The 25,571-nt window shown below is 37.1% G+C and overlaps 1 protein-coding gene across 1 annotated transcript in view; it reads left to right on the forward strand.

The window, feature by feature from the left end:
* PTPRQ (protein tyrosine phosphatase receptor type Q) overlaps positions 1 to 25,571 on the forward strand; it is a 155,844-nt gene that overhangs the window by 57,378 nt on the left and 72,895 nt on the right. The window contains exons 24-29 of the mRNA XM_039362963.1: positions 1,646 to 1,747; positions 12,218 to 12,338; positions 13,828 to 13,985; positions 17,378 to 17,523; positions 18,543 to 18,711; positions 22,096 to 22,389. Of these exons, the coding sequence (XP_039218897.1) occupies positions 1,646 to 1,747; positions 12,218 to 12,338; positions 13,828 to 13,985; positions 17,378 to 17,523; positions 18,543 to 18,711; positions 22,096 to 22,389 (990 nt within the window). The remainder of the gene's footprint in view (positions 1 to 1,645; positions 1,748 to 12,217; positions 12,339 to 13,827; positions 13,986 to 17,377; positions 17,524 to 18,542; positions 18,712 to 22,095; positions 22,390 to 25,571) is intronic.

A 25,571-nucleotide genomic window follows, 5' to 3' on the forward strand; every position in this document is an offset into this window, starting at 1 on the left:
AGTTGCCGCTCGTCGAGGAGTGGTTGCAGCAGCGGTGACAGTGGTGGTTTCAGTGGTGCCCTTGGAGGGATCCGGAATCTCGGGCTCAAGTGTCACTTTTCTGGCCTTCTTCTCCCAATCTTCCTTCTTTCCAAAGCCACCTGACCACCTGGCCTTGTGGTGGTATTCTGCTGCCACTTCCTCTTCTGAGGAGCTCGAGGAACTGGAGCTGGAGTAATTGCAGGGGTCTGCTTGCATGAGGCTCCCCCCCATTGCAGGCTCCACTCTCTCTATTCCATTGTCTGAAATGATTTGCCAAGTCCCCCAGTAAGGTTCTTTCTTCTGGGCTGACTGTCTAATATCAGGGCCCACTTCAAAACCTCATCCTAAGAAAGCAGAACTTGTGGAAGCAGTTTCTTCCAAAAGGAACTTTTATTAGGAGAAGCTGATAGCAGGCATAATAGACAGGATCTGAGGGTTTCCCACTCAGATCAATAGGTTAAAGGAGTCCCCAGCAAACCCCACCCCAATAGTTCACCTGGTCAGTTTGAATGGGCCAATCCCCAGGTGTTAAGCTCATTGTGGGAAAATGCTGATAACGCCATTCCGTCTCAGGATTATAGTGGTGTTTGTTGTGTCTTTGCACCTTCCCTTCCACATAGGAAATAAGCCAGATGCCCAGAGGTACATTCTTTCCTCCCCCATTTTTAGTTGACATCAAGGGAGGACAGTTCAAAGAGTGTGTATGCAGAGACAGCGAAAGAGTTGCATTGTAGTGATAGAAAAAAACAAAGAAGCAACTCACAGCGTTTTCCCCCCTCCCTTCCAGGAGTATGACAAACTGCAACCCAAAACCCACTTATGCATTGTTGAGTGCCGGATGGATGTGGCCCATTGGCTGGGTGTGGCCAATTGGGTGAGCGAGGACAATTGGGTGGGCGTGGCTGCAGTGGTAACAACAGACTGGGTGGAACTAAAAAGTTCAATCAATCAGTTCCAACTTTGCAAGGTCTTTTTTTCCCCATGAGAAGTTGAAATTGACTGATTGAACTCTTTTTTTTTTTGCACACGGCAGCGGAGGCCTAAAGTGAAAAGGTTTTATAAAACCCAGCTGAAGGCCTAGGATGGGGCGATGGCGCGCGTGCCCACAGAGAGGGCTCTTAGTGCCGTCTCTGGCACCCGTGCCATAGGTTCGCCACCACTGCCTTAGGAATATGGGTTCTGACAAAAAAATTACAATCAATCAATCAGAATAGAGCTGGAAGGGACTTGTATAGGAGGAGGAGACCCTATACACTTTCAGACAAATGTCTGTCCAGTGTCTTCTTAAAAGCCTCCAGTAATGGAGCACCCACAACCTCTGAAGGCAAGCTCTTCCACTGGTTAATTGTTCTCACTGTTAGGAAGTTTCTCCTTAATTATATGTTGCTTCTCTCCTTGATTAGTTTCCATCCATTGTTTCTTGTCATAATTCAGATAAAGTTAGCATTTGTGTCAATAATGTGATTTCTGTGTCTATAAATTAAAGTCTTTATATTGTGCTTTTATAATTCAAGTCTTTTCTTTACATTGATTCATATGACATTATTAAAATAGCATAAATAGGACCACACAGAAGGCATATAAGTGTCAGTATATACACATAACATGTATATTCTTTATTTAGGCTTAAAAAAATATACAAAATATCTGGTTGAAGTATCTTCAAGCACTGCAAAAGGTGAAGGACCTCAGAGTGCACCATTGGATATAATAACTGATGAAGATGGTAAGGTCTACATCACTGACTATTGTGTTGTTTTCATATCAGTTGGTTATGCTGGATTGAAAGCGCATTATAGAAGGATATTAGCTACATACCCCCATCTGTAAGCTTAATGGAAGCTCAAAATGGTATTAGTATTTAGGGGTGGAGAACTTTTTTGAACATGGGAACTTCACTTAAGGGTTTTTTGGAGCAGGGTGAGATTTTTAAATATAGAATAGGTTTTTTTCTGCTTCAAAATAATAGAAAATTGAAATACAACAGTTCAATAGATAGGGACAAGGTTCTTACAGTTCTCATTTTATTAGAAGGAGACTTTTCATAAGGCATAAGCCCTTTCTAAATAACAAGACTACTTGTAATAAAAATTTAAGAGGCAGTGCAGTGCAAGCAACAAGAACAAAAGAAACCCCAAACCAAATTAAAAGGTTTGGAATGTAATTTCTTGGAAGTACATACTGTTCTGACTGTTAGTCAAAACATTTCACAAATTCCTTCACAGCTGAGCACTTGTTTTCATTTCACACATAACTCAAATGATATGACCTGCTTTAGGAATAAATAATTTATGTGATAAAATAAACTTGAATGGAATGATAAAATGCCTATATTTCTCATGAAAATATCATTAAATAATAATGAAAATTAAATAATAGTGATAATATTTATCACTAAGACATTTGAGCATCTGATGCAAATGGCTATATTTGTTATTATTTATAATAATATATATAATGAATATTCAATAATATGAATCCTGATAACATTTTTTACTAATTCTAGTAATTAAATTACTAATAAAATTAAAATATTTCATAATTTAAAACTTTGGTCAATTGAATCTAACTGAGGGGATTTTTTAAAATTTGGAATTGAAGCCCCAGTAGGTATTTTATAGAAGTGCACAGTGACTTTTTATTAACACTTGTATAACTCATATAATGAATATGTATCATAACAGGATACATAAAAGTAAAATGGTGCACACAAGATTGTAATAAGTAAATAAACATTTATGAGTATGTGTTAGAATGTTGTTGTTGTTAGTTACAAAGTCGTGTCTGACCCATTGCAACCCCATAGACAACGTTCCTCCAGACCTTCCTGTCCTCTACCATCTTCTGGAGTCCCTTTAAACTTATGCCTACTGCTTCAGTGACTCCATCCAGCCATCTCATTCTCTGTCGTACCCTTCTTCTATTGCCCTCAATCTTTCCCAGCATTAGGCTCTTCTCCAGTGACTCCTTCCTTCTCATTAGGTAGCCAAAGTACTTGAGTTTCAACTTCTGGTTCTGGCCTTCTAAAGAGCAGTCAGGGTTGATGTCCTCTAGGACTTACCGGTTTGATCACCTTGCAGTCCAGGGGACTTGCAGGAGTCTTCTCCAGCACCATAGTTCAAAGGCCTCAATTCTTTTGCGCTCAGCCTTTCTTATGGTCCAACTTTCACAGCCATACATTGCAACTCAGAAAACCATGGCCTTGACTATACATACTTTTGTTGGCAGGGTGATGTCTCTGCTTTTTAGTATGCTGTCTAGATTTGACATAGCTTTCCTCCCCAGGAGCAAGCATCTTTTAATTTCTTGGCTGCAGTACCCATCTGTGGTAATCTTGGAGCCCAGCAAGATAAAATCTGTCACTACCTCCATTTCTTCCCCATCTATTTGCCAGGAATTGAGAGGGCTGGATGCCATAATCTATTTAGAATAGACTCTCCTTATTTTTTTAATGCAGCTTATTGGTTTTGGACCAATCCAGGTTTTAAGGTTAGACTTGATTGTGGGAATTTATAATCCTGGGCTGTTTGTGGACATCGGGATCTCAAAGGAGGTAAAAAAAGGCATAGCAGAAATATTGAATAACAGAATAACAGAGTTAGAAGGGACATTGGAGGTCTTCTAGTTCAACTCCTTGCTAAAGCAGGAGACCCTATACCAGACATGTTAAACACAAGGCCCGAGGGCCAGATGCGGCCCACAAAGTGGTTTCATGTGGCCCGCGAAGCTATCCTGGAAACAGTGAGGGAACAGCCCCTGCTGCCTTGGCCCTAGCCCAGGCCAGCTGGGAGCCAATGTACAATTTTGTGGTGGCCATCTTGGCACTTGTTCCGGTGGACCATGCCTTGGCACTTGCCCTGGTCCCATTCCCTTCTGCCAGAGACCCTCAGATCTATCCCACTCCTGCTCAGGCCCCCATAGGCACATTTGATGCAAATGATGTAGAACTGGCCATGTCCACCCAGTAGGCCATGCCCATCCAGTAGGCTGCACCCACTCTGGCCATACCCACCCCCCCCCCCCAGGGCAACCACAATGTTGATGTGGCCCTCAGTGAAATAGAGTTTGACACCCCTGCCCTATACTATTTTGGACAAATGGTTGTCTAATCTTTTTAAAAAAACCTCCAGTGATAGAGTACCCATAACTTCTGAAGGCAAGCAGTTCCACTGATTATTTATTTATTTATTTATTTATTTATTTATTTATTTTATTTACAAATATTTATATGCCGCCCAATCCCAAAGGACTCAGGGTGGCGTACAAAGTTAAAACAGTCATAAAACAATAAAATAATGCAGTCATACCGCGAGTCCGATCATATCCTGGCCCCCCAGGGACATCAGCCCCAGGCCTGCCGGAACAGGAGAGTTTTAACGGCTTTCTTAAAGGCCAGCAGGGTGGGAGTAGTTCGAACCTCGGGGGGAAGTTGATTCCACCAGGTCGGAGCCACCACAGAAAAGGCCCTTCCCGGGGGCCCGCCAGCCGACATTGTCTGGCCGACGGGACCTGAAGGAGGCCCAATAGTGTTCTCACTATGAGGAAATTTCTTCTTAGTTCTAGGTTGGTTATCTCCTTGATTAGTTTCCATCCATTGCTTTTGTTCTACCTTTGGGTGCTTTGGAGAATAGGTTGAGCCTTCCTCTTCTTTGTGGCAGTCCCTTAGGTATTAGAACACTGTTATCAGGTCACCCCTATTCCTTCTTTTCATTAAAGTAGATATTACCAATTCCTGCAATCATTTTTGTATATTTTAGCCTACAGTCCCCTAATCATCTTCGCTGCTCTTCTAAAGTTTGCTCTTATCTTTGCACTCTTTCTAAAGTCTCAATGTCCTTTTTATATCATGGAAACTAAAACTGGATGCAATATTCCAATAGTGGTCTTACCAAGACATTATAAAATAGTACTTACAATTCACGTGATCTTGATTCTATCCCTCTTTTAATGCAGCCTAGGACTATGTTGACTGCAGCACACTGCTGGCTCATATTTAAGTGATTGTCCACTAGGACTCCAAGATCTCTCTCACAGTTACTAATATTGAGCCAGGTACCACCTCTACTAAACCTGTGCATTTGGTTTTTCTTGCCTAAATTTTATCACCAATGAATTTCATTTTGCTAGATAGTAATGTTCAAGTCCGTCAAGAACCTTCTATATCTTGAGCCTATATTCTGGAGCATTAGCTATTCCTGTCAGCTTGGTATCATCTACAAATTTAATGAGTTCCCCTTCTATCACCTCATCTAAATCATTTATGAAGGTATTTTTTTTTATTGAAAAGTTTTACAAAAGTTTACAACAAAACAACCCCAAATCCCCCACCCCCTCCCCCTCCCACACTTCCCAGAGCTGAATACAGGGTTACAAATATGACAATCATAATCTAAATAACATTAACCAACTATATGAAAACCAAATCCATAATACACTTTAACTCACTTTTAACATAAAATAAACAAATTCTAAATAAGCATAATAACATAAACAAATTAATATCCTAATTCTTAAACAATATGATATAATAAAAATTCCACTATAATAAACTATTGATAATAATAATAATAGTAATAATAATAATACTCATTATTCAAAAAGTAAATGAAACTTTTTATTCCCATATTTATTTTGAATATAGTCTATCTATCTTCTCCAAACCAAAATATATCTTTCTTGTGAATGGTCCTTCAAATAAGCAGAAATGTTCGCCATTTCTGCTAAATTAGAAACTTTAAGCAACCATTCTTCCATAGTGGGCAAAAAATCTTATTTATGAAGGTATTGAAGAGTACTGGGCTTAAAATAGAACTTTGAGGTACCCCACTGGGGCACCTAATTGAGAAAGAAATATACTTCCTCTGACTGACTTATTTTAATCAATATAAGAAAATAGGGAATATTTGATTGAAATCTATATTTAGACATAATCTTTATGGTATACCATTACTATGTAGGTTTGAATTCACTTTTTTCTGAAGACATGTATTGTTCTTTCATTCAAAGAATCCATTAAATTACAATTATTTAAGTTATAATTAATTTTACAATTAGACTACTTAAAAAACATAAAATAACTAATTCTAATTTAAATAGAAGTTCTGAATAAACATATATTTTATTATAAGAAAATGCAGTTGCTATTCAATAATAACAATAGACAAGTGAATTTATTCAGATGATAAGATAAACATTTTGCTAATTGTATTATTTTAATATCCTTTCAATCCACACCTTTCCACAGGAGGTTTATGCTATGTGTTATGTATCCAGATTATTTCTTCTTTTCCCAAACTAGCATATTAATGTTTTATAATGGAATCTCTTTGTGCAGATGTTTGCAGATTGTAATTATATATCAGAAACCCATATGACTGGGTCAGGATCAACTGTTAAATCTTATTTCAGTTAATGAATACTCTACATGGTCTATTATATCAGGGCTTTTCAACCAGTGGCACAGGTACCACCTGTGGTACATTGGCACCTGGCAGGTGGTACATGACCAACCCAGAAAAGTGGTAGTGGGGGAGGGGAATGAGCTGAACTGGTGGCAACACCGCACAAGCCTGAGCGAGAGATGGCTGGAGCTGCAGGGCTGTCAGGGCTCAGCGGAAGCATCAGGATCAGCACCAGGCTCCAGATGGAGCTCGGCGCTGATCCTGACTCTTCTGCTGAGCCCAGAAGAAGCACCGATCATTTGAGGATTGATTTCTCTCCAGACATCTTGAATTCCAATTTCTTCTGCCATGTGAAAAAATGTCTTGGGTAATCTTCTTCTTCCTAGTTTTCCTGTTTTGCTACTTTTGTAATCCATTATTCCATCTACTATCGCGTTAAAGTCTCCTATTAAACAAATATTTTGGTATTCTATTTCTATTAATTTCCTGTGTAATCTTTGATAAAATTGTTCTTGACTATCATTTGGAGCTTAAATTGCCACTAACAATATTTGTTTTTGGTGCAAATATATTTCAACCATAACAATTCTTCCTTCTTCATCTGAATATATTAATTTAGAGTCTATTGTCTCTTTAATGTATATTGCCACCCCCCCTTTCTTTTGTTGTGCTGATGTATAATAAAGCTTCCCCATTTTGGGGTACTCCAAAAATTTGTAATGTTGTTTTTTTATGTGTGTCTCTTGTAAGCAAATTATATCTATATTTAATTTCTGAAGTTTCCTAAAAATTTAATTTTTTTTATTGGGGAATTTAGTCCATTTACATTTACTGAAAAAATCTCATTTTTTTCTCCATTTTCTCTTTCATTACTTATATTTAGGCCTAGTCGATCTTGTAATCCTTTGTTCTCTAGCAGTTCCTTCTCCTTCACCTGTTTGTTCACTTTTCTCCTGCTGCTGTTCTGCTTGTGCCATTGCTCCTTGAGCTGTCTCTCCCGTCTGCTTATCCTCTTGTTGCTGCAATTCTTCATCCAAAATTACTCTATTTCTTACTTCAAAGTCCTCTGCTTTCCAAATTGAATCCAGTCGATATCTTGTATTATTCCAATTTATTAAAATGCCTTCTGGCATTAGCCATCTAAAATTTATGCCTTTATATATCCCAATCCTCAAAATTGACAGTACACCTTTTACTCAAATAGTCATAAATCTTGGTCAAGAATTGACATGATTTGGATGACTCCTGAATTAAAGATGGATATACAGGAAATTGAGATAGAAATAGGCACATGGGCAGATCATAACCCTTTAAAAGCGACATGGAAAGGAATACAAAAAAAAACCAAGATGGATTTTAAATCAATCTATATTAAAAGATAAAGAATTCATAGATTTGGCCAAAAGAGAAATGGAATTCTTCTTTAAAGAAAATAAAGAAGAAGACACATCACTACAAAACGTATGGGATACAGCTAAAGCGTATTTTAGAAACATAGCTATAACGTATATGGCAAAGAAAAACAAACAGAGAAGACAGCAATATTTATTATTAAAAGAAGAATTTAGAAAGTTAGAGACAGAATTACAACAAAACCCACAGGAAAAGACTTTGAAAAGAGAAATGGAACTAATAAAACATAAGCTGAATTTGTTGGACTCAGAAAAATTGGCGGAACAAATAAAGAGAGCAAAACAAAATTTCTTCGAAAATGCCAACAAGCCAGGAAGATGGCTAGCCTATAAACTTAAAAAACAAAAAGAGAAGAAAATAATACATAACTTAGCAGATGGGAAAGGTTGTTTACAATTTAAAAAGGAAGAAATAAAAAAGATAATCAAGAATTATTATAAGGAATTGTATGGCAAAGAAGAGGCTGCAAAAGAGAGAATTGTTCAATATTTAGAAGAAAGTAAATTACCAAAGATTCCAGAGACATTCAAAACTATGTTAGAAGAAAGAATAACAATGATGGAGATATTAGAGGCTATAAAACAACAAAAGAACGGGAAAACACCAGGCCCAGATGGGCTACCAGTGGAATTTTATAAAAAGCTATAAGATATACTAAGCGAACCGCTGAAAGAGGTTTGCAATGGATTGTTTTTAGAGGCCAAACTTCCAAATACATGGATAGAAGCAAATATTACTTTGATACCAAAAGAAGATTCAGACTTGATGTTTATTAAGAATTATAGACCAATTTCATTACTCAACGTGGATTACAAAATTTTTACTTCAATAATGGCAGAGAGACTGAAAAGATACTTAGTTGAGTTTATATATCCAGACCAAAATGGCTTTTTACTGAAGAGACAAATCAAAACTAATTTAAGGGTGATAATGGACGTATTAGAATATTATGAATTACATCCAGGGAAACAATTAGCATTAGTGTTTTTGGACGCCCAAAAAGCGTTTGATAATGTTTCTTGGCAATTTATGGTTCAACAATTACAAATAATGGATTTTGGAAAGAACTTTAAAAATATGATAAAAACAATATATAGTAACCAGACAGCAAAAGTGATAGTGAATAGAGATTATACTGAGAACTTTGAGATAAGAAAAGGCATGAGACAAGGGTGTCCACTATCTCCATTATTATTTATTTTTACTTTGGAATTATTAAATAGAAGGATAAGACAAGATAAAGAAATTAAAGGATTGAAAATAAAAGATGAAACATAAATTACAAGCATTTGCCGATGATCTAGTGTTTATTTTGAAGAACCTTTAGAGATGATTCCTAAACTATGGGGAAAGATAGAAGAATATGGAGAAGTGGCAGGACTAAAAATAAATAAAGATAAAACTAAAGTAATAGTAAAGAACCTCACAGTTAAACAAAAAAGGCAAATACTAGAGAAAACAGAGATACAAAGAGTGAAAAAAGTTAAATATTTAGGTATTTATCTTTCAGCTAGGTGTTCGTCAACAAAAGAAGACAATTATAGAAAATTATTGAAGCAAATAAAACTAGACTTGGAAAGATGGAAAAATCTCCAGCTGTCAATATTAGGAAGAATTGCTACAGTAAAAATGAATGTGTTGCCAAAGATTTTATTTTTATTTCAAACGATTCTGATAAAACTTGAGAGAAAATTCTTTCAAAATTTAAATTCATTGGTTTTGAACTTTAATTGGCGGGGGGGGGGGGAAAGCTAGAATTAAGATGAAAACATTACAAGATGCTAAGGAAAATTGAGGTTTTGGGTTGCTGGAATGGACATTGTTATCAAGCATTGGTGTTAACATGGGTGAAAGAGTGGATAACACTTAGAATTAAAAGGTTATTGTATTTAGAAGGACATGATTTACAATTGGGATGGCATGCTTTTTTATGGTACGGGAAAAACAGAGTCCATAAGTACTTTCAAAACCATTTTATAAGAAATGCCTTGTTAACAGTATGGGAAAAAAATTAAAGCTAAAATATACTCAAAAATTCCAGGGTGGTTATCAATGATGGAGGCATTTATACATCCGAACCTGGTAGATTTTGAAAAAGTATGGACATATAAAGATATTTTAGACATTGATGGGAAATTAAAATCTAAACAAGAATTGGAAAATTTAGGAATTAATCTGTCCTGGTGGGCACATTTACAGATACAAAGTAGATATGAAAAAGATGTAAAAATGTATGGATTTTACAAGGATCAAACTGTGTTTGATAAGATTTTGTTAACCTCAGATGAGAAATTAATTAAGAAAATGTATAATTTTTTGTTAATTTTAGATATGGAAAGTGAACAAGTGAAAGAAATAATGATAAGATGGGCAAAAAATTTTGGTTATAACATAGAATTAGAAAAATGGCAAATGTTATGGGAGAGAAACTATAAATTAACAATGTCAACTTCATACAAAGAAAATCTGTATAAAATGTTTTATAGATGGCACCTTCCACCAGCAAGATTAGCAAAAATGTTTAAAAATATATCAGATAGATGTTGGAAATGTAAACATAACATAGGCATGTATTATCATATTTGGTGGACATGTGGGAAGGCAAAGGCCTATTGGAAAAACATACTTATGTGGTTAGAAAAAATATTGGGCGAACAAGTGGATTTTAAACCTGAACTTTTCTTACTAGGCATTATGTCTGAAAAGACCAATAAGCAGAAATTATATTTAATTCTACACATTACCACAGCAGCGAGAATAATTTTTGCACAATACTGGAAGAATGAAGGATTGCCATCAGAGGAAGAAATAATCAGGAAGATATTGGAATGTGCAGAGATGGACAAACTAACTATGAAGCTGAAAGACAAAGAAGATACAGACTACTATCAAATTTGGAACTTATTTTTTTCTTGGTTAGAGAAAAGAATGAAGGATTAGGAATTGAACAAGTATTAGCTTAGCAAACTCCAGACAACCTGTTGATTGGAAAAATTAATATATGTTGATGAAAAAAAATTAATAATAAATAAATAAATAAAAAAGAAGCACCGATCAGCTGGAATGTTGCAGCATCTCCAGGGTCTTGTGATTTACATTCAGATGCTTGACAACTGATTCATATTTATGATGGTCACAGTGTCCCAGGGTCATGTGAAGTGACCAAAACCTGCTGCAACCACCCAGCAGACGGGGGGAATAAAAACCAAACACCCCCCAATGAAGAAATCGAACATGATCTAGTTCAGGGCTTTTCAACCAGTGGCACGGGTACCACATGTGGTACATTGGCTGCCAATCCTCAACAGAAATGCTCACAACAATGAAAACCTCAGACAGGAGGAAGAGCGCCACTGGGCGGGCAGGCAGGTGTCTTGCTCGGCTGTGGCTTGGGGGGCACTTTTTCAGTGCCATTGTAACTTCAAACAGTCACTAAGTGAACTGTTGTAAGTCAAGGACTACCTGTATTTCATCACTTTTTTTCTTTTTTTGGGGTCATCAAGTTTTTGACACTTTGCAAGGCGACTGGTGGTACCCGGATATTGCCATATCCTAAAAGTGGCACAATGGGTGAAAAGATTGAAAAGCCCTGTATTATATAACAAGTTAATGTGCTTGGGAATTAATCTGGGACTTAATGAATATAGACTATTTTTCTGTTACTGAATATTGAATATGTATTGCTGTATTTTTTACTCATAGTAATGTTCATGTAAGCTATAAATTGTCTTGCTATGCTTGATTTGGTTTGCTTGATGGGATACTAGTCCTCCCATAAGCATGGAAGTCAGTTGGGTGACTTTTGGCTAATTGTTCTCTTTCAGCCTAGAATGAAAAGTTGAGAAATATCTACAATTCTGCCTTAGATCAGCATAGTAGTTTGCAGTCTATAATCTTCAATAAAGAAGCCTTCATCTTGTGATGGATTCTTCAAGCTACACACACACACACACACACACACACACACACACACACACACACACATACATTAAGACTGGTGTATATAAATTAAAATGGTGCATTTTTTATTGTCTTCCATTGTAATGCTAACTGGTTTTCACCCTTCTCGGGGGAAATTATTTATTTATTTTATATTGATTTGTATCAATTAAATTCATATTTTATTACCAGGAAACAAATTACAATAAACTTGAAGGTGAATCATTATGATATTCCTGTTGCTCTATTTTCTCATAAAACATTATTTTTTCTCAGAATCAAAGAAACAGATGATTTGCACTACCATGTAAAATTATTCTTTTTTAAATGCCATTTTAAAACAAACAGCTTCAAATACAATAAATGTAACTTGTGATACTGTAAACGCTCAAATTTGCTGTAGCAATAATTAATCAACAATATATTGCATATTTACTTTGCAGCTCCTAGTTCCCCTCCAAGATTGCTCACAGTAAAACAGTTAGCTGATGCCATTGTGGTGTTGTCATGGCAACCGCCACTTGAACCAAATGGAATTATCCTTTATTATACAGTTTATATTTGGTAAGATTTTCCTAAATACTAAGATTTTATCTACTTAAGAAATGTTTTCCCTTAACCTTGTAATTCATGTTTTATTCCACATACTTGAATATTAGTGTTTTATTTTATTTTAACTGAGCTTAAATATAGACAACTAATGTTTTTAGAAATTAATCAGTGGAACAGCCTGCCTCCAGAAGCAGTAAATGCTCCAACACTGGAAGTGTTTAAGAAGAGACTGGACAAAAAATTTTAAAAAATTTAATAAAAATTATCTTTGAAAAAAAAAAAAAGAGACTGGACAGCCATTTGTCCGAAATGGTGTAGGGTTTCCTGCCTGAGCAGGGGGTTGGACTAGATGACCTCCAAGGTCCCTTCCAACTTAACTACTATTACTATTAATGCTTGCTAGATTCTTCAAGCATTTTGAAATCATGACTTCAAAACCAAGATGTTGCCACACCAAATAGAATTTTTAGTAGTTCTCTAGCACACTACCATATACTGTTATTGATTGTCACAGAATGGAGCGGATCCTGTCTTACACTAGAATAGAATAGAGCTGGAAGGGACTTTGGAGGTCTTCTAGTCCAGACCCCCACTCAAGCAGGAGAACCTATACCATCTCAGACAAGTGACTGTCTGGTGTCTTCTTAAAAATCTCCAGTGATGAAGCACCTACAATTTCTGGGGGCAATCTTCCACTGGTTAATTGTCCTCACTGTCAGGAAGTTTCTCCTTAATTCCAGGTTGCTTCTCTCTTTGTTCAGTTTCAATCATTGTTTCTTGTCCTGCTCTCTGGTGCTCTGGTGAACAACGTGACTCCCTCTTCTTTGTGGCAGCTCCTCAAATATTGGAATACTGCTATCATGTCTTCCCTATTTCTCCTTTTCTTTAGACTAGCCAAACCCAAGTCCTGCAGCCACTTGTAGCAAATGGCCAACTCACTTCTACTCAATAATGGGAGGGTGGAAAGTAACTGAACAAATTTCAACATTTGTTATCTGCAATTAGTTCATGTCCATATTCTGGTCCTTGATTCATATAACATGATGTTATATATACTAAACAGCTATGCATTGTTGAGATGCTGAACTAATAATGTAACATAAGAATCTTTACCAGTCCTTTATGTTGCTTTCTAAGAAAAGTTCTAATCTTAGAATTCAAATTAAATGTTATGCTAATTTCATGCATGATCACCACTTTCTTGCCTCCCAGGTCCTGCTGTGCTGCCTCATTGTGGTTATGGTGGGGGATATCCCTGGAATAGATGTTGCTACAATAAAGCTATTTCTCATGAGAGCAAAAAACTTTTTTTTTACCCAGTATGATACAAATATGTCTGAATGACTTTAGTACTAGAAAGACACATGAAGCCAAGAACTAACAAGAAACACAATGGTGTTAAATTGAAACTCTACAGTTTAGCACATGTAGTAACATATAGAACTATTTAGTTCTTGTTTTGTTAATCAGCTCTTTAATTCTCTTTAATATGTTTGCTTAGGAATATTATGTCAAGAAATATCAATGTATCTGAACCATCACTAGAATTAACAGATTTAGAATATAACAAAAAATACCGTGTTTATGTAACAGCAAGTACCAGATTTGGTGATGGAAATATAAAAAGTGACACAACAAGTTTCAGGACCTCTGAAGGAGGTAAATATGTATGATTAATATGATATAGTACTATTGAGAATGGTATTAATAGTGATTTAAATGTAGGATTGATATTGTTGTTGTTAATTGCGAAGTCATGTCCGACCCATCGCGACCCCATGGACAACATTCCTCCAGGTCTTCCTGTCCTCTACCATCTTCTGGAGTCCATTTAAATTCACACCTACTGCTTCAGTGACTCCATCCAGCCAGCTCATTCTCTGTCGTCCCCTTCTTCTATTGCCCTCAATCTTTCCCAGCATTAGGCTCTTCTCCAGTGAATCCTTCCTTCTCATTAGGTGGCCAAAGTACTTGAGTTTCAACTTCAGGATCTGGCCTTCTAAAGAGCAGTCGGGGTTGATCTCTTCTAGGACTGACCGGTTTGATATGTAAAAAATAGGATAACCCTAACCCTAACCTTTTTGGTAATCAGAGATTAAACTTTATGTGTTTGTGGAAGTCAAAAGCTTTGGTAATTGGGGATGTTGCCAGCACAAACTTTTTGTGTCCTTTATCCTTGGACTACTATGGGCATTAGTAACAAGTGAGGAACCCTTTGTTTTGGCACTTCTTTTTTAAAAAAGTTTTTTATTTATAATGCAATTTAAAAAAAAGAAAACGTTGGACATGACGTAACATTCCAGTTTGAACATTTCTATCAAATTATTTCTCTTCTTACATTCAATTCTTTATCTCTATAAATACATATACTTATTTTATACTTAATACATTTTCTCTATTTGCTAACCTATGATTATATATATTTCCATCTTATCACTAATCTATAACCCCAACAGTCCTCCTCGATTCCCACCAATGGTACAATTTATCCCAGATTTCAAAATATTCTGATCCACTTTTATCCTTCAATTCCATCATAAGCCTGTCCATTTCAACACAAGATAGTATTTTATGTAGTATCTTTTCATCTATAGGAGCTTCTTTGTTCTTCCATTTTTGCGCAAACGCCAGTCTAGCAGCAGTCAAGATGTGCAACATCAAGTAGACTATTCCCTTATCATATTTGTCTGTGGTTATGCCCAATAAAAAGAGTTCAGGTTTTAGTTCTATCTCCAACATTAATATTTCTTTCAACCATTTTCTTATCCTATTCCAATAGTCACAGGCTTTGGAACATTCCCACCACATGGGGTAATAGGTCCCTATTGCTATTTTACATTTCCAACATATAGGTGAAAGATTTAGGCCCATTTTGGCTAACCTCGTGGGTGGGAAATGGTTTTGGCACTTCTTTATTTCTGCTCTAAGGATTTTTCCTCTTGATTGTTTTTTAATAGAAAAAATACAGTGTGACTGTCCTTTGGTCTGTTCCCAGAGTGAGGATGTGAAACTCACATGCTGCAAGATATGTTCCTTACCCTTTTTGGAGTTTGAGCTTCTCTCTTAAATATTCTCAATAGTCCAGATTCTACTCATAGACATAAATTCTGCTACATTTGGATCTCCAGTGATAAACTGGATGATTCTGGCCTAATTCATAGGTATTTTTCTATGTTTGATGAAGAATTGGCAATTTTCTTCTTCGTCCTTAATTATATCTACTTTACACTAAACAGTACAGTTTTTGTGCTTTCTAATTCAAAATAATAGGAAACTGCGTGTTGCCACTTATTAGTCACATGATCAGAGGAAGCTCTAGAGCAATGATGGCGAACCTTTTAGAGACTGAGTGCCCAAACTGCAACCCAAAACCCACTTATGTATTGTCGGGTGTCGGGTGGGTGTGGCCCATTGGGTGAGTGTGGCCCACTGGGTGGGTGTTGCTTCGGTGATAACAGCAGACTGGGTGGGACTAAAAAGTTCAATCAATCAATTCCAACTTTGCGAGATCTTTTTTTTCCTGCGAGAAGTTGAAATTGATTGATTGATTGAACCTTTTTTTTTTGCACACGGCGGCGGAAGACTAAAGTGAAAAGATTTTATAAAACCCAGCTGAAGGCCTAGGACTGGGGCAATGGCGCGCGTGCCCACAGACCGGGCTCTGCGTGCCACCTGTGGCATACGTGTCACCATGCTCTACAGCAGTGATGGTGAATCTTTTAGAGACTGAATGCCCAAACTGCAACCCAAAAGCCAAATGCATCATCAAGTTCCAGGTGGGTATGGCCCATTGGGTGGGTGTGGCCCATTGGGTGGGTGTGGCTGCAGTGGTAATGGCAGACTGGGTGGGACTAAAAAGTTCAGTCAATCAATTCCAACTTTGCAAGATCTTTTTTTTTCTGCGAGAAGTTGAAATTGACTGATTGAACCTTTTTTTTTTTTTTGCACATGGTGGTAGAGGCCTAAAGCAAAAAGGTTTTATAAAACCCAGCTGAAGGCCTAGGACTGGGGCGACAGTGCGCGTGCCCACAGAGAGGGCTCTGAGTGTCACCTCTGGCACCCGTGCCATAGGTTCGCCACCACTGGTCTACAGGCTACAAGAAAAGGGGTTGGAACCACATGGAGTCTTGTTCCTTCAAAAAATTGGCCTTTATACCACTCAGGTCAAAGGGTAGTTGTTTTAATATATTACTTTTTTCATATGACTTTTGAAACTTGCATTTTCATAAAAGGTAGATAAATCTCTGCATACTGAATTAATAATTTTTTAATATTCTTTAAATCTTGCAATTGACTTAGGGCGTGTATGCCTCATTTGCTGCTCTTATTTCATTAATATTTTGAGTTGCTTTTGCAAAGCTGCTACTAAGAAGCTTGAAAAGAATATGGATACACAATACAACATTATTGATGGCACTCAGGCTGTTTTTGAAACTACAGAAACTAAAGCACTGCTGATCCAAGAGTAGTGTAATGAAATACCAAAACTCCAAAATGACAGCTATGACTTCCTTCCCACTTTCACATTTTCATTTTCTGGAGAGCTCATTCATTTGTCCTCTGAAGCTTTGGGTCAATACACTTCATTCTGGTACTTGGGCCACTTTGTTCAAAAATAATCTGAATGCCATGTAAGCAGCTCGTATCAATTTGGACTTGTGCTTTGTCCAGTGTAATGCAAACAAATAATTATGCAATTATTTCTTGCATATTAATATGTCTTTGTAAATGAATGATAAATTATTGAATGATTTCTTTTCTTTAATTTTAACCAGAATTAACTATCAACCTGAATTGTGTACTCCCATCTCAAAAATGTTGGCTTGGTCTGTTCATTAATGATACGCTATTGTGCTCCTTACAATAGAAAGCAAAGAGTATCAGGACATATATCATTATAATGGCAGCTTTTTGTATTTCCAAAGGCTAAGTTCCATTAAGAATTAGCAGAAAGAAAGGATTTTAGCCATGAAACCCTTTTCTAAAATATTTGTGGAGCAGAAACAAAATAGCCTTTTTTTGTACAGTTGATAAATGTTTACATTTTTCAGCTCCAGGTGATCCACCTAAAAACTTGTGGTATAAAAATCTCACTTCATCATCAGTAAGAATATTCTGGGATCCTCCTCAAAAGCCTAATGGTGTTATTCAATTTTATTCAGTTTACTACAAAAATGATTCTGACACTTATGTACAGGTATATCCACTTTTTTATTTTCTCTGAAAGTGTTTGACAATGCTAAAATCTATATATATATATTTACATTAGTAGTAAGTGAAATAAATAATTTTATGTGCTCAAACACAGGAAGTTAGAGTGATGCACATTGTGAAGATGATTCAGAAGATGTGGCTAAAACTTGCATGAGTGTAGCATCTTGTGGCTATTCTTTATTGCAGCCTGCTTTTTTCTCATTTCTGCACAAGCATGGAAAAAAGTATTTTTGTTGCATGCTGTTATTTGTCAAGGGTGTCCTTAGTCTTATTAGTTTGGTTATTACTTGTACTTTTATAATATTTAATTGTTAACAATCTTTACCATATTTTTAATCAAGTAAGACTAGGGAGCCATTTTGATGTAGCGGTTAAGACAGTAGACTAGAAACCAGGAGTCCGTAAATTCTAGTTCTGCCTCAGGCACAAAGGCAGCTGGGTGACCTTGGGCCAGTCACTTTGTCTCAGCCCTAGAAAGGACCCAGTAACAAACTACTTCTGAAAATCTTTGCCAAGAAAACAGCAGGGACTTACCCAAGCAGTCTCTATGAATTGGACTTGATTGAAAAAAAGGAAAACAAAAAGTAATATACACAAAAAACAAAAGTAAATAAGGAATTTGCATTCAGTGCTATATTTGAAGCTGAAAGTGTACACTATTTGCATGATCAAAGTCAGACTCTCTCCACCTTCAAATAGAGAATGTATATAAATCAAGTAATTCAAGCTTTGCAAAAAATAAGTGAAATAACTGAAGTCAGATAAAGTGAATATAATTATTTCTATTTCACTAACATCCACATGACTGGTTGTCTAATAATAATACTGTTGCACTTAGAAGATAATTTTCTCATTGTGCTATCATGATTTGCTTTTTGTTTCAATATCATAAATGTTTGCAATACATACAGGTAATGTTCATTTAGTCATAGGAGAGAGGACATAAGTTATGGAGAAATATTAATTTTAATTTAATAAATTTTGCTAACATTTTTTGTCTAGAATTTTACCACTTCCACAATTGACACCAGTGCTGATAATTCAACTTTATCGATAGTGTTAATCAATTTAGCAAAATGGAGACACTACACACTTTGGTTAACTGCAAATACAGCCCTTGGGAATGGAAATCAAACCAGTGAAATAATGCAACTATATACAGACCAAGATTGTATGTAAAAAAGTTTATATTGTTTGTAGAAATCCTATATGTAATTCTTTGTAAGGTTTTTGTGTGACCTTTAACTGCTCTTAAAGTTCATTATGATATGAGTCATCTGATCATCAGAATCATATAGTATATATTTTTTTTACGTTTTGCCACTAAGCATTTAATGTGAGAGATTAGATATAATTTATATAAATAGTGTTTTTTTAAAACCATGGCTTGAGACTCTAAACATGTTATTAAATAAAGGTGGGTGACTTTGGGCTAGTCACTGTCTTTCTGCCCAGCTTACCTCACAGAATTGTTATTGTGGGGAAAATAGGAGGAGAAAGAACTACTATGCAGGTTTACTATCTTGAGTGACATATATAATAACTCAAGTATCCTCTAAATTAGTGCATCAGTATATGCATTTATTATATATATTATAGTATATGCAGCACCTTGGCAAGAGAAGATAATAATAATAATAATAATAATAATAATAATAATAATAATAATAATAATAATATTGTAATGGAGTTTGGCTTGGACAAATGTGCCACACTTACTATCAAACAAGGAAAAATAATGAAAACTGAAGGAATCAAGATGCCCCACGAAAATAACATTAAGAGTCTGGATGAAGAAGAATACTACAAATACTTGGGTATCCTTCAAGCTGACAACATCAAGCACACTGAAGTCAGGGTAAGGTCCTGGGTAAGGACTCGATAGGTAGACAAAATGCCAAATCCAGTCTGAACATCTGGCTGACTGTGCGATGATCGATAATAATAATAAACAGTTGCAGATCAATGGTGAGAGACTGGGAGAGGTTAATATCAAGAGAGGAATATTCCAAGGAGATTCATTGTCACCATTACTATTTGTTATTGCACTGTTTCCTCTGTCAACAATACTGAATAACTCAGGACATGGCTATCAAACATCAAAAACATCTACCAGACTATCCCATCTCCTTTACATGGATGATCTGAAGCTGTATGGAAATACATCATCTGAAATAGAATCGCTGCTCAACACTGTCCATAGATATAGCCAAGATATTGTTATGGAGTTTGGCTTGGACAAATGTGCCACACTTACTATCAAACAAGGAAAAGTAGTGAAAACTGAAGGAATCAAGATGCCCCACGAAAATAACATTAAGAGTCTGGATGAGGAAGAGTACTACAAATACTTGGGTATCCTTCAAGCTGACAACATCAAGCACACTGAAGTCAAGAAAAAGATTAGAGGTGAATACATCAAGAGAGTGAAGAAGATCTTAAAATCCAAACTCAATGGAGGAAATACCATAAAGGCAATCAACACCTGGGCAATCCCAGTCATTAGGTACACAGCTGGAATAGTGGACTGGACTCAAGCAGAACTAAAAGCAATGGATAGGAAGACCAGAAAAATAATGACAATGAATCATGCCCTTCATCCACGCAGTGACATTGACAGACTTTATCTACCAAGGCAAATAGGTGGGCGTGGAATGCTACAAGTACATCAGATGGTTGAAGAAGAAAAAATGGCTTTGGAAGAATATCTGAAGAACAATGATGAAGATGCACTGAAATTAGTATATCAGGAAGGCTTACTGACTACTGGAGAGACCAAACTGGCCTACAAGAAAGACCAAATGAAGAACAGAATAGAGGCATGGGAAGACAAAGCACTACATGGCCAATACATTAAAAAAATAGCTGGGAAAGCAGATAATAACAAGACCTGGCAATGGCTAAGAGCAGGAAAATTGAAGAAAGAGACCGAGGGACTAATTCTGGCTGCACAAGACCAAGCCTTAAGGACAAATGCATATAAAGTCAAAATTGAGAAGACAGCAACAGACAGTAAGTGCCGCCTATGCAAAGAAGCTGAAGAAACAGTGGACCACCTGGTAAGCTGTTGCAAGAAGATTGCACAGACTGACTACAAGCAGCAGCATGACAAAATAGCAACAATGGTGCATTGGAAGATCTGCAAAAAATATCATTTTCCTGTAAGCAAAAACTGGTGGGATCATAAAATAGAGAAAGCCATAGAAAATGATAAAATTAAACTGCTCTGGGACTTCAGAATTCAAACAGACAAGCACCTGCAACATAACACCCCAGACTTAACAATTGTCGATAAGAAAGACAAGAAAGTCTGGATAGTGGACGTGGCAGTGCCTGGAGGCAGCAGAATAGACGAGAAAGAACTGGAAAAGATAACAAAATACAAAGACCTACAAATAGAAATAGAAAGACTGTGGCAAAGGCAAGCAAGGGTAGTACCAATAGTCATAGGCAACTTGGGTGCAATCCCAAAACAACTGGAGCACCACTTGAACACCATTGGCATTGACAAATTCGCTATTAGTCAATTGCAAAAGGCGGCCTTACTAGGAACTGCTTCCATCCTGCGACGATATCTGTAATACCATCAAACATCCACATCTGCCTATCCCAGGTCCTGGGTAAGGACTCGATAGGTAGACAAAATGCCAAATCCAGTCTGAACATCTGGCTGACTGTGCGATGATCCATAATAATAATAATAGTTGGAAGACACCTTGGAGGTCATCTAGTCCAACCCCCTGCTCAGGCAGGAAACCCTATACCAGTGATGGCGAACTTTTTAGAGACCGAGTGCCCATACTGCAACCCAAAACCCACTTATGCATCGTTGGGTGCTGGGTGGGAGTGGCCCATTGGCTGGGTGTGGCCAATTGGGTGGGTGTAGCTGTGGTGGTAATGGCAGACTGGGTGGAACTAAAAAGTTCAATCAATCAATTCCAACTTTGCAAGATCTTTTTTTTTCCCGCGAGAAGTTGAGATTGACTTATTGATTGAACCTTTTTTTTTGCATATGGTGGCGGAGGCCTAAAGCGAATAAGTTTTATAAAACCCAGCTGAAGGCCTAGGACTGGGGCGACGGTGCGCATGCCCACAGAGAGGGCTCTGAATGCCGCCTCTGGCACCTGTGCCATAGGTTTGCCACCACTGCCCTATACGTTTCAGACAAATAGCTGTCCAGTCTCTTCTTAAAAACTTCCAGTGTTGGAGCATTCACAGCTTCGGGAGACAGTTTGTTCCACTGATTACTTATTCTGTCAGGAAGTTTCTCCTTAGTTCTAGGTTGCTTCTCTCTTTGGTTAGTTTCCATCCATTGCTTCTTGTCCTGCCTTCAGGTGCTTTAGAGAATAGCTTGACTCCCTTTTTTTTGTGGCAAATATAAAGTAATAAAGACAGGAGAAAAAACTAAAACTAAAAATAAATTATGTGAAAGCCTTGTTTTTATGTATAATGTGAACTTATTTTTATGTATAATGTTTCTCATCAACTGCATATATTGATATTAGGGATAGAGACATTGTACATACAGATAACATTTTTTTAAAATTTCCTGCAGTACCTGATGGACCTGTTAATCAGCTGACCTATCAGAACATTTCTTCCACGGTAGTAAATGTAAGCTGGATTCCACCAATGCGGCCCAATGGACTCATCTTCTATAATATTTCATTAGCAATGAAGGATACTCAAACAAATCATGAGATTTTGTCGCTTCTTGTATATGATACAAACATAATATTTAATAAGTTGGAAAAATATGCAAACTATCTTCTAAACATTACTCCAGCAACAGAAAAAGGATCATCGGAAATGTATACTTTAAGTTTATACATCAGAACTGAAGAAGATGGTATGTTATCTATATTGCTTTGTTCCCAAATACAGGTTTATTCAGACATAAGCTTCTATATGACTTATATAACTTAGACTGCATTTGTGTAGCTTATGGCATGAGCTAGTTCATTACTTTTTGTAATACAGTATTTCCATGTGTATCAGTAGTTTATTTTTTAAATTAGATTGAACTCATAGACCAACATCCTTTTTGCTCTTCCTCATAATAACTATACTTGATTTAGCCAAAAGATGGTGGAATAATACTATATTATTCCAGAAAAATATAATATTATAGTACTATAATATAATAGTATAATATTGTATTATATATTATAATATATAATAATGATGCTATATTATTCCTGAATATTTCCAGCAGTTGATATGTAATTCAAAACACAGTTATATATTTAACTCATATTACTCTTCCCAAAACTATAATAAGAAGTTCATGGATATTAGATCAAAATAGGATGACTGGATGCAAGTCTATCACAAATGTCATTGCCAGAATTCTATACTTCAGGCATAATGAAACTGACAGTCTACCTTTATTTTTTTCTGAGATGTCCAATAAAAAGGAAAAAAGTTATTTAATTAGTTTCATCTTAATATATGAAACATACTATTTTTAAGACTCTTAACCAATGATTTCTTAAAATGAGTTTTCAAATCATTTCTTCCAAAATTCTTGAAATTATGTAATTAATATCACAACTTTAAGGAGCTAAGCATCCACTTTCAAAGAGCTCACTGGATCAGTCAAGAAAAGGATCTTCTTATAAAAGATTTATTTGCAATTATTAGTTACTCTTGTCAATATAATAACAGCTACGTATCAGCAGCCACCAAATTTTTCAAATTTAAATACTGGGCTCAATACTACATGGTGTTCATATATATATATGTATGTATGTCTTTGGTTATTCGGGTTTTCTCCCGTGTCAAATTGGAAGTGTCTTGCCGATGTTTCGATGAAATCCCATTCGTCATCTTCAGGCTGGTGTTTTCGGCTTCATGCTTCTAGGAGCAATGTGTGATTGTAGCTGTTTCTTCCTTTTAACTGCCAGTGGGGGTATGAATTGATTGGATGAGAGCTTGGCTGTGTTCTGATTGGGTGGATGTGTGTTCTGATTGGTTAGGAGCTTGGCTGTGCTCTGATTGGATGGGGGATTGGCTGTGCTCTGATTGGATGGGGGAGTGCTCTGTTTGGGGGGGGCTTTGTTGTGCTCAGGTTAGTCTGAGTTGCAGGGGGAATTTAAGATGGTGGGCTGCCTTGCTGTTGTTTGGCTTCGCGTTCATGGTCATGCCTCATCTTCATGGTGGGTGTCAGTTTGCTTCATGTATGGATTGGAGGGGTTTAAAGTGGCTAATGATGCAGCTGTGGTCTGGCTTCTGGTTTGTGGTCATGCCTCATCATCGGTGTGGGTTTGGGTTTGCTTTTTGCGTGGATGTGTGGTGGTGCCACACATAAGAAACCCCAAAGACAAAATTGAGTTAGAAAATCAAGGAGTATATGAAATCCCATGCACCACTTGTCCCACCATATACATCTGACAAACCAACAGAAGAATAAGTGCACGCATTGAAATACATGAGAACTCAGTCAAAAAAGAGGAATCAACTTCTTCCCTGGTCCAACACCTTAAAGCCACAGGACATGAAATTGACTTTAAAAAGACCAGAACTATCGCCAAAACTGAACACTTTAATAACAGAATAATCAGAGAAGCCATTGAGATAGAAAAATGCTCACACAGCATGAACAAACGAGATGATACCTCCCGCCTACCAGCCATTTGGAAACCCGCCCTTATTGACAAACGAGTCCCTAACACAAAGAATGACACCAGACCCACACTCATGAAAACCACACAGAATGGCCACACAGCCAACTCTCCATCCAATCAGAGCACAATCAACCCCCCATCCAATCAGAGCACAGCCAAGCCCCTAACCAATCAGAACACACCTCCACCCAATCAGAACACAAGCAAGCTCCCATCCAATCAGTTCATACCCCCATTAGCAGGAAGAAACAGCTAGGATCACACATTGCTCCTAGAAGCAAAAAGCCGAAAACACCAGCCTGAAGATGATGAATGGGACTTTGTCGAAACATCGCCAAGATACGTGTGTGTGTGTGTGTGTGTGTGTGTGTATGTAATAATATTAAAAATATGAACTCTGGGTATATTCATGTTTAAAATAAAATGAGCACCAGAGTAGTTAAAACTATAAAAGTTTAATTAAAACACGCCAAGCTTTCTCCGTCACCTGCCGATGATGCCGGCAGGTGACGGCAAAAGCTTGGCATGTTTTAATTAAACTTTTATAGTTTTAACTACTCTGGTGCTCATTTTATTATATATATATATATATATATATGTTTTCTGAGGTTTTCGCGGGTGTTTGTATGTAGGTCTTTGGTTGTTCGGGTTTTCTCCCGCGTAAAATTAGAAGTATCTTTGGGGCATTTCTACAAAGTCCCATTCATCATCTTCAGGCTGGTGTTTTCAGCTTCGTGCTTCGAGGAGCAATGTGTGGTCTTAGCTGTTTCTTCCTTTTAACTACCAGTGGGGGTATGAACTGATTGGGTGGGAGCTTGGCTGTGTTCTGATTGGGTGGAGGTGTGTTCTGATTGGTTAGGGCTTGGCTGTGCTCTGATTGGCTGGGGGGTTGGCTGTGCTCTGATTGGCTTCGACACCCTCCATGAAGATGAGGCACGACCACGAACGCGAAGCCAAAAAATAGCAAGGCAGCCCAAAATCTTAACCCCCCCTGCAACTCAGACTAACCTGAGCACAACCAAACAGAACACTCCCCCAGCCAATCAGAGCACAGCCAACCCCCCAGCCAATCAGAGCACAGCCAACCCCCAGCCAATCAGAGCACAGCCAAGCCCCTAACCAATCAGAACACACCTCCACCCAATCAGAACACAGCCAAGCTCCCACCCAATCAGTTCATACCCCCACTGGCAGTTAAAAGGAAGAAACAGCTAAGACCACACATTGCTCCTCGAAGCACGAAGCTGAAAACACCAGCCTGAAGATGACGAATGGGACTTCGTCGAAACGTCGCCAAGACACTTCCAATTTTACGCGGGAGAAAACCCGAACAACCAAAGACCTACATATATATATATATATATCTATATATATATATATATATGCACACATACATACATACATA

The sequence above is a fragment of the Crotalus tigris genome, unplaced genomic scaffold (assembly GCF_016545835.1).
Source record: "Crotalus tigris isolate CLP2741 ecotype Arizona unplaced genomic scaffold, ASM1654583v1 scf7180000019496.3020429, whole genome shotgun sequence".
In the NCBI taxonomy this organism is placed as follows: domain Eukaryota; kingdom Metazoa; phylum Chordata; class Lepidosauria; order Squamata; family Viperidae; genus Crotalus; species Crotalus tigris.